The 19,436-nt window shown below is 38.3% G+C and overlaps 1 protein-coding gene across 1 annotated transcript in view; it reads right to left on the bottom strand.

The window, feature by feature from the left end:
* The window catches only part of BEND5 (BEN domain containing 5), a 595,256-nt gene that overhangs the window by 11,549 nt on the left and 564,271 nt on the right, over positions 1 to 19,436 (bottom strand). Inside the window, exons 7-8 of the mRNA XM_035891345.1 lie at positions 5,670 to 5,803; positions 3,624 to 3,999 (exon numbers count right to left, since the gene is read on the bottom strand). Coding sequence (XP_035747238.1) covers positions 3,624 to 3,999; positions 5,670 to 5,803 — 510 coding nt within the window. The remainder of the gene's footprint in view (positions 1 to 3,623; positions 4,000 to 5,669; positions 5,804 to 19,436) is intronic.

Raw genomic sequence — 19,436 nt, 5'->3', positions numbered from 1 at the left:
TCAATACACGTTTGTAAGCAGTAAGCTGGTTTTTCACATGGTCTACCAGAATTTGAATGAAAACAACAGGAGACTGAGAAGGGGAAATATTATAAAATGGTACTTCCCATACTTGTACTTGATAGAAACCTTGGAGTTTGGGGAGGTTTTTTGTTTTTTGGTTTGTTTTTTCTTTTTTTACATCAAAAAGCCACACAAATCTCAAGAAGCTGAATAACAGTAACTCCTTATATGTGGTAAGACACAAATAGCATTTCATTCTCCCTATCCTGGTGTCAGTCCCAAGATACTGAAACTGGATCACCAAAATTAAACTGGGATTAAAAAAAAAAAAAAAAAAACCAAACACCTGGGGCACTGTGTGTGTGTTGATGAATGAACTTGAATGAATGAAAGTGAATATACTTCCCTGACTTTAGAGCAACATAAATTGTTAGCAATGCAACATGAAAATGCAGTTATTTATCAGGGAGTGAACAACGCCCAAACATTGTCCCTGATACAACATCACTACTTCTGGCCATACACAACCATGGTAAACTGCACCGATCTTACCCTGGAGACAACTTATTTTTTTTTAAAAAAAGTTATTGAAATTCTTATTCTTTGCAATCCAAGGACTATTTAAATTTAGGCCTACAGGGAAGAGTCAGTGATTTAATTCTTTAAATCACCTCATTCTCTATTGATAAAAGCAGGGAAAATTAATGTTTTCAGGTGCAACAGAACAAAGACAAACTGCAAAGGCCTACGATCACAGGGCTTCCTGACACCAAAGCAGACAAGGGAAAAGAGGCTTTGGCTGCACACATTCTTCAGGGAGCTCAGGCAAGGGATGCCGTAACCTCTTCCACGACAGTCATTGTGTTTCCCCCACTGCTTTGGTCCCTAGAGCCCTGGTCAAACGCCTGCCTCCTCCAGGAAGGGATCTTTGGGCAACAGCCTATCAAAATCATAAAGACGCTTCAATACATCCCCATGGATCAGTACCGATTTCGCTACTGTCATTCGCCACGTCTGCTTTCAAGGCTCTTTTAAAACAAAGAGCAATTCAGTGTCACCATGTGGAAGATTAAGAACCTCACTCTTCCCACAAGAGGGGCTCAAGTTTAGTAGCAGAGATGAAGGCCTAGGTCTAAAGAAGAATACATTGACTTTAGCTTCTCACCAAAATCAACATATTGATGGTAAATTAGGAGACTGAATACTTGACTGAATGTTAGCTCAAGAGGCTGTTCTATATTTGATCTGCAAGTTTTAAATGGCAACAGGCACGCGTTTCCCACAGCTGCAATTCATCAGCACAAAACAGCTGTCATCTCATGCAAAGAAATCAGAAGTCTCTAAGGTGAAACAGAAATGCAATTAGTTTGCATTAAGTCCAGCCTGGTAGAAGTGCAGCGGAACATAAATTACATGTAATTTGAAACTCTAGGTTTAAGAGATCGCTGCAACAACTGAAGATGAGTTCAGGGTGTAACCTATTTTCTGAACAATTTTCACAGATTATTCACATACCCAAACACACCTCATTTATAAGCTGGAAAAGTAAGGAGGACTAAAGAAGTCTCTACATACCTGTTTCTTGATTAAAAGTAGCACTTTTTCACACTGTCATCAGACTCCCTAATTTATAATTTGCTGAAGATGTCTCCCTTTCTATTAATTGATAAATTTTGTACTGATCTTTCTAGAATCTGGTTGTTCCTATACTGTGAATGAGGCTACAAGGAAAGGCAGAAGTTATCAGCAGTTAATACACTGAGTCTTAGGAAAGACACACCCTGTGAAGGACACAGCCTACAGGGCCAAATTCTACCTTTGTCATCCATGAAAAGTTCCATGCAAGTAATAACAACACGTGATTTTTTTTAGAAGTTACCTAAAATTCGTATTTGTCCAGGTATGTGATTAAATTAAAAGAACTTGTCTTCAATGTAATCGAGATTTATTTCCAGTTGTAAAGCAGGTGCCAGACTGATACAATGGAAGTTCAAGCCCAGTATTTAGAGAAGAGTCAGCATTTTTTTCCAAGAGGTTTGGGGTGTTTTGTTGTTGTTTTGGTTTTTGTCTTTTTTCCTTTTTCTTCTAAGCTTATCTTGATTCTGCTCAAGTAAAAAATGCACCCCTTCATTCTTAAAGTGAAAGAAACAAGACAGAATTCAGAAGCTGTCTTCACTTCATTGCTGGTCTCACCACTCAAACTGCTGTCAAGTCTACCAACTAAATTGGTATTTTATGCTGTTCAGCCCCATTGCCTACTAACATCTGGCTGGTGCTCCACTCACATAAATTCCAGCTAACTACTTGCAGATGAAGAAACCTCTTTCCATCCAAGGAAAATTTTAGAAAGCTCAGTGGAATCTACTGCCAACCACATCGTGTTTTTCAGACTGTGGAAACCTTGCCTATTTAGTTTTATTTCAAAAGTTAACTAGAATGTTTATAATAAGTAATGACATTTTAATTATGCACAGTGTAACAAAGAGGAGCATTCACAATCAAACACCCAGTTTAAATCATCAGATGCTACTTCAAGAACCTGGCTCCAAACTTGCGGGCACACCTTAACACATGCTACAGCACAGGCACATGCTCTCTCAGGTTCAGCTTTGTACGTGGATGGAACTCGGACCCACATGCACATTACATGCACCCGTTCAAGTCAAGTAGAAGAGCCAATATCCAATTTACATGCAAAAATTAGGTTTCCAGATACAAAAAGGCAGACATAAGAAACAGCATGCTAAGTTTGGATGCACAAATTTTAACCAAGTTTCAGTCACCGAGCAAATCTTCAACACAGCAGTACCACATACTAATAGCAAATAAATATAAATTAGTAAAATATGTGAAGGTATTCCAAGGGTACCATCTTCAATGAAAAGGATGAACTTTTTATTTTTTCTTTTTCCCATTTATTGCAACATAATGGTTAAATAATTGTTATAAACCAAAACAAATGAGCAACTGACTCAAGATATTTAAAATTTAAATCCAAATTACACAAACCTGCATTTTGTAACAAGTGTTGATAAACGGGATACTAATATAAAAAGTTTTTTTTTAATTATGCTTTAACAATCCATTATTTTTCAAATAGCATGGCTGTTTAAAGCCACTGCTAAGAAGTTCAGGAATATATCACATTCTAATGAGCTACTAATGGGAAGAGGGGGCAGAAAATGGAAGGTAACACATTCACTTACATAACAATAAACAAACTCCCTAACTGAAACGAGTAAAATAGTTTTAGCCCAAATATTCATTCCACTGCCTTTTCTTTCTTCTTTTTTTTTCTTTTCCAACTGGAACATATTGGTCTATTTTGCAGATGACGCTTTATTATCTTTTTCAGCATATACTGCAAGGTCAGAGACTCTTTAAAATACAGCTGCTTAAAATGGAACTCTGATTCAACCATACCAGCACAAAGACCTCTACTATCATTAAAGAAAAACCCAGACGTACATAGCATACAAATTCAACACATATTGTACAGCCATAGCAGAAAACCCTTTTAACATTCAATGTCCAGTTTAACAACCACTGCACGTTTCCATTACTATTGATCACACTTGCAAAATTCATTAAAACTAGTCCCATTTAAGTCCGGCACTTACCACTACCTAGTCTTAGAAGCAGTACATCCTGGAGTCTCCTGTTCAAGTCTCTGAGCTCTTTCATTTCTGACACGAGTGCCCCATACTCCTTTAGCTTCTTTGCCTGTTGCACAAGCTGTCTCCGTGTTCTCTCAAGCTCCTGTTGAATGTGTCTCATTTCTTCTTGTTGCTGTTGGTAACTCCTCAGCAATTCTTCATACAGAATCCGAGGAACTACAGCATCGTCCATGTTGTTCATGCTTTCTGAAGTCTCCATAAAAGCCTCCTCAGGGCTGGAAGTATTACTGAGGCTCATCCCATTCTGTTTTTCAAGGCGAGCAACAACTGCTTCAATGCTTTTGTGTGTACCTTCACTTTGTTTCCTCCCATCTTGTCTCTGCATGTTACAATAAAAAAATAAATGAATTAGGAGAGCAGTAAGACGTAATACAAATTGGGAACTATTAATATTCCTGTTTTCCAAAAAAAGCAAGACAAAGTCTGCCTGCAAAAACGCCTAACAGATTCTTGTGGATATACATCATAACTATCATGCACGCGTAACTCAGCTAAATGCGTATACAAACTTCTGAGGCAGTTAAAGGCCTGTCTTTCTGCATTTGGGCAACACATGCAAGCTGAGTGTATATAAGTCATTTGATTCCATATACAAAGATAATTAATTTCTTTTTTAAAAGAATGTGGATCTCTCTTCCTTTAAAGCTTACCCCTAACGTTTATATTTCCGACAGCAATTCATTTACTGGTAAGTAAGAGACAGAATCAGCTGTGTGCTACATTTGGCACCTGTAATGACATCAGAGATGAAAGTGGCACCCATACAAAGCTGTTTTGTGAACAGAGGGCTTGTCCTTCCCACACTTTGGGAGACAAAACCTTCTCTGACTATTCCTCTACCACATTCACCCAACTGCCTGATGCAAGAGACTGAGTTAACAGTATCAGCAAACACTGAAAGGGAATTGAAAACACAGAAGTTGGAGACAGAATATATCATCCAATCTCATCTTCCTGATCAGCTCATTCCTTCTATATTAGTACTGCATTGCAGAGGCTTCATCTCCTTTGAACTCAGCAGAAATTTAACTTCAGACATCTGCACAATCCCTATCCATTAAAGCCCACCTCTTTTCTGGGGCCTGGATAGTGGCATTAAAATGTGATAGTACAGGTAAAAGTCACCAAGTTTCATTGGCCAAATATGGAAAAAGCATTTGAACTTCCAAGCAACTGCAAGGAAAGCAAATATAGCTCATAGGTTAGAGACAAGAAGCTGACACTATCAATTCCCATACCACAATATCTATGAGTAATGTGGCAGAAAATGAGATTATTTGATGTTACGCCTGCTCCACGCATGTTCTTTAAAAAAAAAAAAATCTGGCCCACCATAAAGAAATGTACTAGTATCATTCCTGCAGCTGCAAAACACATGAAGCCACAGAGCAGTATTTTATTCTGAAGGTTGGCAGACTTTTAAAGAAATCATTTGATATCAAAAAATAAATACATTTACATAGTGGGTTTCTGGCATCTGGACCTAAAAATGCAACTGGCAATTATAATGGAAGGATGCAGTCCTGTCAATTTGTCTTCTCAACCACTGCTGTAGTTGGGAAGTCTCAGAGCACCCCTTCCAATTCCAAACAAGCAGCGTGCAATAAGTCACAAGTGCCACTGAGAACAGCTGCTCAACATTCATGTAACTGGTGACTTTTAAAGCATTCTGGGCCAAAGTGGAAGAGCATTGTTCCAAAAAATCTCAAACAGCAATTAAACTGTGCAGATGGAATAAACAGGAAAATGTTCGATTGCACATAAATCAGGTTTTGAAAACCCATACCCCATAGATGCCATGGAAAGAGTATATAAACATTACAGAAATTCAGTAATAATTTTCTGGTTCTGCATTCCGAGCTTCCTGGTCTCTGACAACAGCTATACAAATACTACTACCAAGGGCAGAACAAAAGAAGAAAAAAAAAAAAAAAAGGGAAAAAAAAAAAGGGAAAAAAAAAAAAAAAAAAAAAGGAAAGACTTCAGTACCTTACTGTGTCTAAGCTCCACATCTTCTTCCCCATAATCTGTAACCTCCCCAGCTTCTTCTACGTGATTGAGAGAGAGTTTGGGGATTTTAATTTTCTTCTGCATCACACTGTTCTCAAGGTCAGTTTTGTCCTCTAAAATGTATATTAAAAATAAAATTTTGTTACATTAATCAGTGTTCTTACTTCCAAACACTACATGATTTAGGCAAGACCAGTTAAAAAAAAAAATCTCCCATGCTTCAATCCCCTCATAATACTATGATCAAATTAATCCATGGTGTAACTCAACTGATGCTCACTGACAATTCTAGAGTTTCAACAGGGGATCAATCTGGCCAAACACAAGAATAAATACTGTAAAATGCCAAGCTAAATTCATGTGAGTGATCAAAAGCGTCAATGAGTAGCTAAAATAAGAGTTAGGGATGCTGTAAATAAAACAACTTCCTAAAAACAATCTGTATTGCTTTAAATTACATTTACAAACAGTATTTTCATACTCATAATCTCTTGCTGCAGTTCAAACCCTGCTCAGGTTTGAAGTGAAAATAAATTTAGTAATTCCTTCTAGACTTCAACCATCATCTGCCAGCAGTACAGATCTATTTGCACAGACGGCAGATTCTGCTGTTCTGCAAAGTGCAGGGCTGGAAAAGGTGATGCTGCAGGACAGGTTGAAAGGGCATTAATGAAAAGTTGCCTATGGACCAAATCTCTTAACAAGATTACTACACAACCCCTATTTCATTAGTTAATGGTACTAATCCTTTTCCTTTAGATACACAAAGACAATAAATTGTTATATTAGTCTTTGAATCTCATAAAAAATTGATGTAAAATATTTTCAAGTCTGAAACATTCAAACATAGCTCAAAATTAAGTATTTCAAAACATTATTCTGCAAATACGTTTGAAATATTTTAATGTTCCTGAAGAGGTGCAGAGGGGACAGCGAATCAAGAGTATAGTCTCCCCAAATGTGCCTGTGACGTGTAAAATTCTTGAAGAGCAGACAAGGTCTTTAAAGATTCACAGGCTTGGCTACCTGTTCAAGACACTGACAAGGAGAAATGCATTTAAACTCTGAAGCATTATCTTTGTACATTGAAAGCTTATGATTAAGAAACATTGAGTCTTCTTATGCACCTGCAACCTGTATTTCACAAGTGTCCCATGAATATTTTTGAAAGTGCCAATGAGGATGGCATTTGTGAGTGCTTAGTTGCATTGACTTTTGCTTTCTCAAATTAGCATCTCTCCACAGGACCTCAAAATGGTTAGTGTTGACAGTGTAGAAAAGGGAAACAAAGGTAAATCACTGTTTAATGAGGAGCAAGGCATTCATTAGAAATGAATTACACAGATGAATGCAATTCATTTTGTTACAGATAGAAATGGATCTCTTGTAGGCAAATGGTGATATTACAGCCCAAGGCTATGTAAAGAGAATAGGCACAGAACATGCAGAATAAGACATTAGACAACCTGAAATGAAATGCAGATGGTAGCAATAAATACTAAGACAGATGCAAAAAGAAACAGATAAACAACAAAAAACAGCTAGGCTTATTTTAGATCATTCTCCACTCCCCAGAGCATCACGGATGCTTATCCCAGTAAAACAAAAAGGCAATCCAACTGTTTCCATTTTGAAAGACAAACCCCTACGTTTTCATTTATCTGGAAAACATAGGTTCATCAGAAAAGTGAGATAACCCGAGTCTACTGTCAGAGACCAGAGAAGAAAATAAGAGGGCCCTTCTTAGAAAAAAATACGAATTTACATTCTGACAGACAGACTGATGGGTATTGGTATCTTCTTGGAAAGACAGAGATTTAAGAATAAATAAAACGATACTGGATGAAAAAAAACTACCAAACAATTTTTTCTGTAACTATGTATTTTGGGGTATCTGTAGATTGAGGAATCCTTTGCTAAAATATAATCCCACAATTCTTGAGAGGAAGAGCAGCACAGGCATCCTGCAGCGCCAGCTTCTCTAGACTGCTTTGCCAAATCATCTTCCACAGAACGTGCAGATGAACTCCTACATTTGAAGAATGCAGTTCAGTTTCTACGCTCCAAAACAACCCTTGGCCTCACAACGAGATGGACACAATCCAATTACTTCACATAGTTAAAAAATTGTCTGCTGGCAACTAGCCGAGGTCACCAGTAGCCAGAACCTCAGGCAAACTGGAAATGGACACCAGCAATCCTTCCCATGGCCAGGGAAAAGCAAGTCTTGAAACGCTCAAGCAAAGGGGTCACAGAGGAGTAAGTGCAGTTGCAGACTACAATGGAAGTCAGCAAATACTTTCCAATGAATAAAACAACATTAAAATAAAAACGATTTGGAAGAGCAGAAATAGTTATCTTTTGATTTTGGCTTTTTAAGTCAATTTATAAAGGTTATGAACACAGGTTATGCACTGAACAACAGAAATTAAAGAAAATGCTTAGTTTGGGGTCAAATAAAACAATGCAAATTATCTGAATTCTTCATTCCTCCATTCCCCTCCCTATTTCTCAGTTTGTCTATGAAATCTATGTTTGCAAAACTTTACTGGTGACCTGAAGATAAAATTTTATTTATATACCTCCTTACAAATGTTTAGTTTGTACATTATTGGTGTGTAACTATCAAGACGCTTCTCTTTCATGTTTGGCAAATCCTTTCACTTGACTTTTTGATTTTACTGCTTAGCCTGTAAATGAATAAGTTGAAGAAAGGAACTCTCTTCTCCCCATACAAAATTTGAAGAAACAATGGTGAAAATGACTTCATCTAAGTAAAGCTCTGGCATTTTTAATTTAGTCAATGAGCAAATAATTCTATGTTCCTCTGCCTTCCAACAACAATACATACAATATTTTCTTACATATGCTCTGGTCTTTGTAGGCCTATTTATACCTAACACAATTCATCTAGTGTGTTGGATATGAAAAGGCCTTTTGTTTTTCTTTTTTTTTTTAAAGTGCATTTCTAACCTCTGTTGTCTTCTACATTAGCTGCAGACAGAGCCAGAAAAATCTCATTCTGGATTTGTGGCTAATGCTGGAGTACTGGCTCTTGTTCTGTAAATATTAATGCAATTTGAGAAGGGGCGGTGGGAGCGAGAGGAGACCAGGGGGAGGGGTAGGAGAAACACACACATGTATTTAGAGCAGCTCTTCTTAGGACTTTGCATCTGTTGTTGTGCCAGCCTACAAAAGGCAGGTACAAAAGAAGAATCCAGCAAAAAGCAAAACATGCATGATTTTGAGCCAGAAGAAAACCAGGATATGAACCAAACAGCTGATCAAACTGCAATGCAGTGCCTGAAGCTACAGAACATGCGAAGAGAGAGAAGGGCAGTCCTAGAAACGCTGTAGCTCAAAGCCTCATTTTGTAATAACCCAAAGCATTTGTCTGGACTTTATCCCCAGTCATTTAAATGTTGCTACAAGTTAAAAATTATACCTTCCCTTCAGTGGCCATTATCAGATTGTCATAAAGTTGTCTCAATTGTTTTTCCCATACATGGTGTAAGTGCTTCAGTGATACCAGCTACTGAGAATTAGCACTTACCTGATTAGGTACTTGTAACAAAATATGCAGGGTATAAGCACAATACAAGAACAGACAACATTGGTGCCCTCTGCCCTTTAAGAAGGGACATTCTGGAAGACACATGTAAATTAGGAAGAATTGCTTGGGGGCACAGCAGCCATAATGCCACAACACATGGAATTCTGTGATTCAATACACAGAATAAAGCATGCTGGAATAACCATACTCCAGGGAAAGGTCAGACTTGGAGGGACCTTGCCAGTCAACTCCACAAGGCACTGAACTACAGGGCTCAAGAGCCAGCACCCATGACAGCATCTCTCCCTATACAGCCATCTACCAGAGTTCTTTGGTTAGTAAGATGAAAGTGAACTGCTAAGAAATTTCAGAGTGGCTGGGAAGGTATTTGGCCTCAGCAGTGCTGAAAGAAAAGCCAAAAAAGCAACCCTGCATTAGAGAATCAGTATCAACTAGGAAAGGATAAACTGTTCCTGGAATGTTTTCTTCAGTCGGGCCTTTGTTTCAGTGTCAGGATGGGTGGATCCAGGCCAAAAGGTAATAGCTTTAAGTCTAGAGCAGCAGGGAACAGAGGCAGACAAAGCGACTTTAAGAGGGCAGGAAGCGAGTTGGTTAAATTCAAGTAGAAATATGTTAGTGCTCTAAAACTGAAAGCCCCATCGTGGGATGTAGAATAAAACTATGGAAATCTCAAAGTCTCCTTAAAACATTCCTTACTTTCCAGTTTAGAAGTAAGGACTGAACAAACTATTCCTCTGAAAAAATAGTTCAAAAGCTGATTTTTTTCCACGGTTGGAACAAAAGCTGGAAAAACAGAGGAAGAGAGCTCTGATCTCCAAATGGATGAGGGATGGCAGGTCTGGGATCAGTCCAAATAAGGGGCTTGGCAATGCTATAAATCTTACAATAATAAAACGAGAGAACCTTGAGCAAAATTCGTCCTTCCCCTAAGCTTTCTAAAAAATTCCACCCCTTGTGAAAAATGATATACTGACAGATGAAAAAATTTACCATCACCCTGCCCATTTCCAGGCATATACCCAACACATATGGGCAACACCTGTACAAAATTCGCCCCACACTGCTGCGCTGAACTGCTTCGCTACTCATTTAGCCAGGTTGCTTCTACAGAGCAGAGAATGTCACCTGCCTCGGCAGGCAGTGCATCAGTTACAGTTCTTAAAGTAAAAGACACTTAAGAACCAAAGCAAAAAACTCACAACCAAAGGGATACTTGGTGCTTCAAAGCAAATATACACACCAAGCATGACAGGGCATGGATTTTTAAGTGCCACTTAAACACAAATAAAAAATAATCAATATTGCTGTGACTGAGAAGGAAAACAGCATGATAGCACAAAAAAAGAAAAGCCACCTAGTTTATTTGAAACTGGAAAAAAAGAATTATAAGATTACAAGTTACTTTCTTGGCTAATTTAATGCAAGCATTAAAGGACTTTAACAGGAGATTTCAGAACATGTAACAACCAGGCTCAAAGATATTCACGATACAGAGGAAGAAAAGCTTGTCTCACAAAACATCTCTCATCTAGTAGTACACTAAGGTTTAGACCGCTACCAAAGAAGGAGAAACTCAGAGTAACACCAACAGACAACATAAGATAACGGGCAGTAGTAGAAATGCAAAAGTTATTTGAAGAGACAGGTGACACCAAACTTGATGCAGCCAAAAGGAGGGGCTGTGTGATGTGAAAGAGAGGGTTCAACTGGGTGCTGGCACAGCCAATTCAGGATTTGGATAGTATCATTTACTATATTGTTTTGCTTTTTTATTTTTTTTTTTGCAGACTAGGAGAGCTTTGTTGGAAGGACAAAGAAAAAGAGATAAATAACCATAGAGCACAGTGCAATCACTACATGAAGTGTATTTAGTTGGACAGAAAGGTAAAGCTGGGTGTAAGCAACAAAGCAGATGAAGAATAAGAAACAGCAAGACTTTCAGTTGGGAATGACAAAAAAGATGATTTCCCTTTCCTGCTCCAAAAATCAAGAGAAATGGACACAAATGGTGAGAGAATATGTTGGGCCATCCTAAGCATAAGCCGAAAGAAAGATTTCTGCACAAGAATGTCAGCAAGGGAAAGCTGACAACAAATTTAAGTGAGAGAAGAGTAGTAAAGTTAGGAAGAAAAAAGCAGAGCTGAGAGTTGCCATCATCTGGGCTACTATCATCCCCAAAAATTTAAGAGTACATAGCCCTGCAGCACTTCCCCAGAAAGAGATGATGACAATAAACACACAAACAAGTGACTAGAAGAATGTCTTCAGAACAACAAAAAAAGCAAGCAAAGTAGTCAGGGAAGAACAACATACCAAGCAGCACTGTGACAGGCAGGGCCAGTAAGCACATGAAGGTGAAGACACGCTCTTGAGGAACTGGCCAAAAAGGCTGTTAAAGCTTGTGAATTTCAATGAAGTGTAAAGAATAGGAAACAGACCGAAAACAATTCTTAATCAAATTGCGAAAAGGCAAGATAGAAAGGTCTTAAACTACTGCTTGACAGGTTTAGAGATGATGGGCAAGAAGGATGATATGCCAGAAGCCTAAATCAAGATTGGTCACTGATGATGAAGAGGAAGCCCGTTTTGTACAAAGGCACTACGGAACAGAGAGAAAGATTAAGGACCCAAACTCCCACAAAAGCAGAGGACAGATTATATAAACAACTTCTATCTCTAAGTTCTGTCTGAAGCCCTACATCAAAACTAGCTCTCCCTCATTAATGTTCAATACAATAATACAAGTAAATTCATAGAGCATGGACCTGATGCTGCTCTCACAAAAACCAAATCTACCACACCAGCTACTGAAGGAACTAATGTTGAGGTCTGAATGCACGCTTTTTCCTCTAGTGGGACAACAGAGATACTCAGTTTAATACTGCTAGGAGCAAGAGGTTTTGATATGGACCCCCCATTTGTAGTCAAATTTCTAATGCACGTGAAGACATTCAAATGTTGTAACGTTCTTCTTCTGCACACATTCATTTCTCAGTAGACTGTTGAGATTTACTGAGTATCAGCCGGATGTAAGTCAGACCTGTGCTGTGAGAAAAACTTAAATGTATCTTCTTTCTTATTTTCCATTATTAGTATGAAATGCATTTCTTAACTCAAAAGTTAATACAAAGTTTCCTCAAAAATAATTAGCTATAAGCAACACGGCTCAAAACTAAAACTCTGCTAGAAATAATTATTCTTTTATTCTTTGTCAGCAAAACTCTCCCTTCCGTTTAACTTTTAGTGGTATTAGAAGAGTGTTTCTCTGCCATAGAAACTGATAAGAGCTAGAAGACGAAGTAAAGAAAAGACATTATGCTGAGCAACAGGAAATCATGCTCTTTACAAGACTGAGGACAGTTTTAATCCTGGATCCAATATTTACTTAAATACTGACCTTGAGTAACTCAACCTTTTCATCTTGCTGTCCCTACCTACCACACTGAAGGGTTGTGCAGATTTGTTAATATTTGTACAATACTCTGAACATGCTGAACACAAAGGATTATAGCTATTATGGAACAACTCTCTTAATCCTTTTTGAAACAAATACAATAATACAATATTACCATTAAATTAAACAGAAGAAACCCTGAAAACAAGTAGGATGTTAAAATGCTGTCTTTTAAATCTTTCCTCTGCACCTGCATATGAAACTCAACTATGGGAATTCATTTTTCAAAAGTTTGAACATGATAAATATTTTACAAAAAACTATTTATAACAACAGCTATTTCTTTCTTTAAAAGTTTGAAAGTTCATTTAAACAGATCATCAATCTCAACAACAGCTCCAGTTTGTCAATCTGGCTGTCCTGACCAGTCAGTCTGTATCATACTGTAAAGCTGTATTAGGACCAAACCCTGATTATGATTTCATGATCACAAAGGCCGCAAAGCCACAGAGATATCGCCTACCAGCTATTCAGCAGATAAAGCAGATAAAGCAGCAGCCTATAGGGAACACTCCAGGAAACCTCTGCTGTTATCTCTGCCCAAGGAATGAGCTTGCTATGGAAATAGCAGGTAGATGCATTTTTTTAGTTTACATACAAAAATTACAATGTGGTTCAGCCTCCACTATTTTTAAAGGGTTTCTTTAAAAAAAGCAAATAATCAACTGACTGGCACTTAGGCAATGCACTGGAAAAAAAAAAACCAAACCAAAAACCTTTTACCATTAAATTATGAAAACAAAAACATTAACTTACATTTTTTCCCCTTTTCACTCCCCTGCAAGTTTTAGCATATTTTAATTAGTAAGTGTTAGTTACCATAGCTACCATAACCATACTAACTTTGAAGTCAATCTTATTAAAATCCTGAAATTCATACTTTTATTGTATCATACTTAAGCTTATACAACGTTTACAAGCATTAACAGGTGTCATGTGAAACATATGTACCAAGACCAAGAGAATAACAACAGTGTAGGTCACCCGTATGTCCTTATTAATTGACTTATGACTATTAGGGTGAAGCAAAAAGCAAACGTGACTGAGGAACAAGCAGGTAGGTCAGTTGAGAAGGGGTTAAGACCAAAAAAAAAAAAAAAAATATATATATATTTACTTCAGAATAAGAGCAAACTAAATATAAGGGTAAAATCTTCTTGCATAGATAAATCCCAGCTTATTAATTCCTGGCACTTTATCCAGCTGATAACATATAATCATTACCACTATCATAAGGGTTACTCCAAGCCACTATTTACCTGCTACAGTTTTAAAAGTTCCACAATTTTTTTGCTGCTCCCATTTAAGCTTTGCGCAAATGTGCCATATTAAGACCTCAACACTGAACAAATAGAAATGACACAAAAAAACCCCAAAATTGTGCCTTTGTGTAAGCCCTTCATATCGCAGATATGCTCCTACAGTAGGATTTAGAAGAAGGGATCAAACACAAAATGAGTGTAAAATTTAGCTTTAAATATTCTTTATGAATACTGCCACACTTATATTCAGGACTATGTTTAAGAGGGTGATGTAGTTACTCTGTTACACAAAATGATTTGGAGAACCTCTGCATATAACCAGATCATTCACCTGGCGAAAACGTTAACACGGCAGTAGCATGCCGGTTAAGTATCTGACAAAGTAGGCCGTGCACCTCAAGTATCACAATAGAAAGTTTAAAAAAAAAAAAAAAAAAAAAAAAGGTTTAAAAAATAATCATATTTGGAACAAGGTTGCTTCAGCACTGCCTAAGGTGCTGGGCTTACTCTCTCTCAATGACCGCAGAGGGCCATTCGCATGGCAAGACCCGATGCACAGGTACAGCAGATAGATGCACGGTTAGGAGGAGCTGGACTTGCTGCCCAAGGGTAGTGACACACAAGCTCATCCACAGATTCTCCAGAACTATCCCAGGAAAAATAAAGCAAATTATAAAGAGTCTGTGAGGAACTACTACCACTACTGGAAGGTTTCCTACAGCCTCCTCCTGGTGCTTCTTCACTCAGGGCAACACTTGGCATTGCCCAAGAAGCAGTTGCAGGCCTTTTGATTTTTTTTTTTTTTCCTGGTGCCACTTCTCCCCAGGTCCCTGTCACACACCATACGAGTTGCATACATATCATGATAGGAGACAGACCTAGAGCTTTCTAGGAACAAAGAGTTAGCAAATGCTGTCCCTACCACAATAGTTCATTCAGTCTACAGAGCCCTGGGAAAGGAAACGCAGCATGTGGGCTACGTATAAACGTGGGATGGAGCATGGGTAGACAGCGGCCACAGCTATGACCTGTTCTACATACTCCAACTCCCCAAGCTGTCTGAATAGCACAAGGAAAAAAAAAATGCACAAAGATGCATAGGACTACAGCAATACCAATAAAAGCTTCACGTTACTGTTATACATCAAGACCACTTCCTGACCTAAATTTTGTATGTTCTTGATATAATCCAAGATCTCATCTTGTAAATTATCAGCTACTCCAGCACTTGACAAAGGGTCTTTCCTCCATCAGTTGTCCATATAGAAGAAACCTGCTTCAACTTCTTAGTGTGTATCCACCCTCAACCTTATTCAAAACTCAGTCCTGGAATTACTTAATTTAAAATTGTTCTGGGAACAGAGATTTTACATCATTCTGAAATACACAGCAAATTACCTCACCCATCAGCCGTGCTTTTAAAAGATTTTAAAAAATCGCTTAACCTACTTTAATAAGAAGTGGAGCATAACGTTTTATAAAGGGGAAAAAAAGAATATGGATGCATACAGGTATTAACACATCTGCTGTGGCAGCTAGGGAATTGCCATGAAAATCTGATGGAGATATGTTTGTTATGATTGTGCGGGTGGAAAACGTTGAGGGCAGCAGCTAGAGAGAACAATTACTTACTGTAGTCGGGAAAGAATGCCTCCAATTAGAAGACAGTCACTATTAACTTCTTAACAAACATAGCCCGAAGTAGCGAACTTTAAAAAGTCTCTGAACCTTAGTTCATTCCACCTGATACTCATCACTTTGCAAAGCAAGAAAAGGATCCAACAGGGTCACCTAAGGACCATGCTAGCTCCTATATGATGCATATGCTTATAGACAAAATTCTGCTAGTGACTATATTGGACAAATGTGAAAAAGTTGCAAGTGGCACACACATTTCAAGAAGTGGGGCCATAAAAACAGCTTTTCAGCATTTTGAGCACAGAAAAGAAAAAAGGAAGGGTGGATGATCGGAAAGATTCAAACTCTTCCTGAAACGCTGTCTACTGTTTTTGTATTCTCAATGAGATAGACCAGTTAACATGCCACCTCAAAAAGCTGCTGTATAATGAAACTCTGCTCTGCTGAGCTGTATTTTCCATTCAAGAGGTAAATAAAATTATCCTTCTATTACTACCTAATATCAGTTGCCTGTTAACCAAATGCTGAACTTGTTATGGCATAACACATTTGTTTTAATATGCCTTCTATGGCTCAAAGGTCTACTGTCTTAGTTGGGGGGTTAACCTGTCTGGTTTGAGCCCTAGTCTTTGGCTGCCTTTTGAAAAAGTCAAAGGTTCCCAGACCAGCACATACCACCACTATCAGCAGTTCCCAACCTTATGCACAGACACACGAAAAGCGTACAGCTGCTCAGAGTTCATCTATGACTGCTGTAATACTACTACATATTACTTCTTACCAAAGTATTCAAAAGACGACAGTATTTATCTCCCCAACATACCAAGTCTACCACAATTACTTGATGCTCTGAGCATGTCCAACTTACTTCCCTCTTTTTTTTTTTTTTCCCTTTTTAAATTTGGAATACCTTTACAGCAGTGGTCTCTCCTCTGTAGCAACAATAATATTCCTCACAAGCGTACAGGCTTCCAACCATCCAACCTCACCACAAAGGATCAAAGAATTGCTTCTAGACTCTCTCAAATGAGGACGACTGTTTCATGAACTCTTTACACAACCAATGCTCCAATAAAACTTTGTACTATGGGCATGAATGTGTATTTATCCTTGTATGAACTCCTACTTTACAAGGGTAAAAGTTTGAAAAGGATCTACATTTCTTTAAACAAAACAGGAAAAGAAACTCTTTCCAAAGAAAAAATTGTCACGCTTATATGGGTCTTGTATCTGCGTTCTTCCTCTACTCCTTCATTTCTTTAGGCCACTAGAAAGGAAAACCAAGTGGATCTGTTTCTCAGACTATGATTAACTCCCGCTGCATGGACAGGATTTGATCATGAAAATATACATAAAAAGGTACAACTTTGCTTACTTGAGCAGCCTTGTTAAATCAGTGTATGAAAACTGGGCACCATTCAAACTGTAAAAGAATACTGTGCAGGCTCAAAAAAAGCTGAGTTTTCCCCCCAACTCATTCTTCTTTGTTGTTTAATTTAGTATCTGTACCATGACTTTGGTCCTGAAGCCTATTCCTAGTGGGGAAACCTTGGACCAAAGCAGTAAATCCTTAAAGTCACTGATGTGCTAATTTGTGCAGGCAAGGGTTCCTTCCAAAAATTCAAAATCAACTTACTATGTATATTGTACATATAAAAGCAACTTTATACACATTATTTACATTACTATTAAGGTAGGCTGGAATCCTTTAGAATGAAAAGTTGAAATGTTACTGCAGACTTGTAAAATTATGTTTTAAACTAAATAAGCAGTTTGTGTAACATCAGACTTGTAATGTTTGCCATAAAAAGTTGTCATAATCTGTAACAACAGAGTTGGCCACTACAAACCAAGAGTTGTGCTAAGATGTCTTCCTATAACATCAACTTTCCTCCCCAAGACTTTAACCATAATAAAAACAAACACCAATATTAAAACTCTGGGGAGAAAGCGACAACTTTAAAAGTAGGTAAACATATGTTACATACGAAGGATTACTTCAATTATGGTTTTTTTGCAGGGTGGAAAGAACAGAAGTAAGGATTCATTTGTTGCTCAGGTGAGTTTTCCAAGCATGCAAATTACAGATCTAGTCAGATATATTGAGATGTGACAGATGTAATAAAGATAGCTGTACGTTTCCTTGTGTTCCTGGCTCAGCAGAAGGATTTCCTGTAGAAATTAAAATCTCGGGGGGCAATTAGTGCAAATCACTGATACAGGTAACAAGTCTTGTTCTCTGGAGGAAACCGCATATATTGATTTGTTCTGGTTCAAGACAGATGAAACAAAGGGAAACTACAGAAGAACACTTCTCTTGGGTACGTACTGACTCTGCCTGGAACAAAGGAATTGAGAAAGTAGGTGCACTTTCTGATGGAAAACTGAGGCAACCCGGCAGGCTCAACACGTGAGCAAAATGCGTATTACTAAATATTTCTCTGAAACACTTCAGTTATGTTGAGAGGAACAGAAAGGGCATTGCTGGTGCAGTTTCCCATTGAGAAAGAGGAAGGTGAAGTCCAGTTGGAATGCCTTTGAGAAGAGGCCAAGCAAACCCTGAACGCTGTCTTCCATGGATGTGATGGGTAACTTGCAAGAAATACTTCATATACCAATTCTCCTCTGTTACAGACAGGACAGACAAAACACAGGTTGGCATAGGACAACAAAAACTTAGTGGGAGAATCCACTTCTCTGGTAGGCGCTCTCATTAGTTCTCCTGAACTCCTGGAGTTGCAAATATTTAGAAATTGGAAAAGCTTTACAGGGAAACAACATACACGTCTGCCTGTTTCTTGTTCTTTCCAGGCATCCATTTATGGCCACTACTGGAAATAGGACAATGGTAAAAGTCACTGAGTCAGGGACCAAATGGATGACCACCATGCTGAACTGGTTATGGAACAGTTATTTTCAAACATAAAAATAAGATTAAAAAATACTAGTTTTATGTGACTTTAATACCGAGTTACTCTGTTCAGAGTTCAGAACTCTGCATTGCCTTCTTAGAACTCAATACTAGACAGCAGTTTATTAAGACCATTCCATATTTGGGGAAACAGACATAACCGGTATTTCTTCCCAAGTGGAAAACTCAGGATCAGAATCCAGTGTCCTCTTTGTTACCCAGACTGACACTTCACATGGTCGCTGTTCTTTCAGTAGCCTACTGGGCAAGTCCACGCTAGCCAGTAACTTGCTAGAGACATCAAACTTCTTTTCTACGTCAACTCTGACTATAGCAGCATGTCTTCTGTGGCTGCAAGGAAACTACAGAAAGTCTCCAAGGCAACGTGCTGCCAAAGAGTTGTGATCTGGGGGGACACATAGCAGAAGCACAAGGGCTGAACTCATTTAAATGGCCAAAATATGGGTTTATTTTTAATACACACTTTAACTGGTCCTCTTAGCTAGGGAGACGTTTGTAACTTAAACTTGAAACAAACCAAACGTAGCAAAACCAAGCTTAACAAGTGTAGTGTCTAAAGGTCTGGTTCCACTATTGCCTTCCAATTTGTGAAGTCACTTAAACTAACAAAGTGGATATAAACCAGCACCCTTCTAATTTGGCAACACGCTGCCAAATTGCAAAGGTATATAAATGACTCCATGCACTATAAATACACTGCGTATAAAAACCTTAACTTTTTTTTTTTTTTTTTGAAGTTTCTCATTTCATCCCCGCCGCGATGTAGCGATGGGGGGTTAACCAGGGGCTCGACGGCTTTTTTTGGAACCCGCCCCGGAGAAGCACCCCGCCCGAGTTCACGCAGCAGCCGCCGCGTGGGACACCCCCCACCCCACCCCCCAGCGAG

The sequence above is a fragment of the Egretta garzetta genome, unplaced genomic scaffold (genome assembly GCF_000687185.1).
Source record: "Egretta garzetta isolate BGI_Z169 unplaced genomic scaffold, ASM68718v1 scaffold533, whole genome shotgun sequence".
In the NCBI taxonomy this organism is placed as follows: Eukaryota; Metazoa; Chordata; class Aves; order Pelecaniformes; family Ardeidae; genus Egretta; species Egretta garzetta.
Note: the sequence above shows the minus strand (reverse complement) of the source record. Positions and strands in the feature narration are given on the sequence as shown.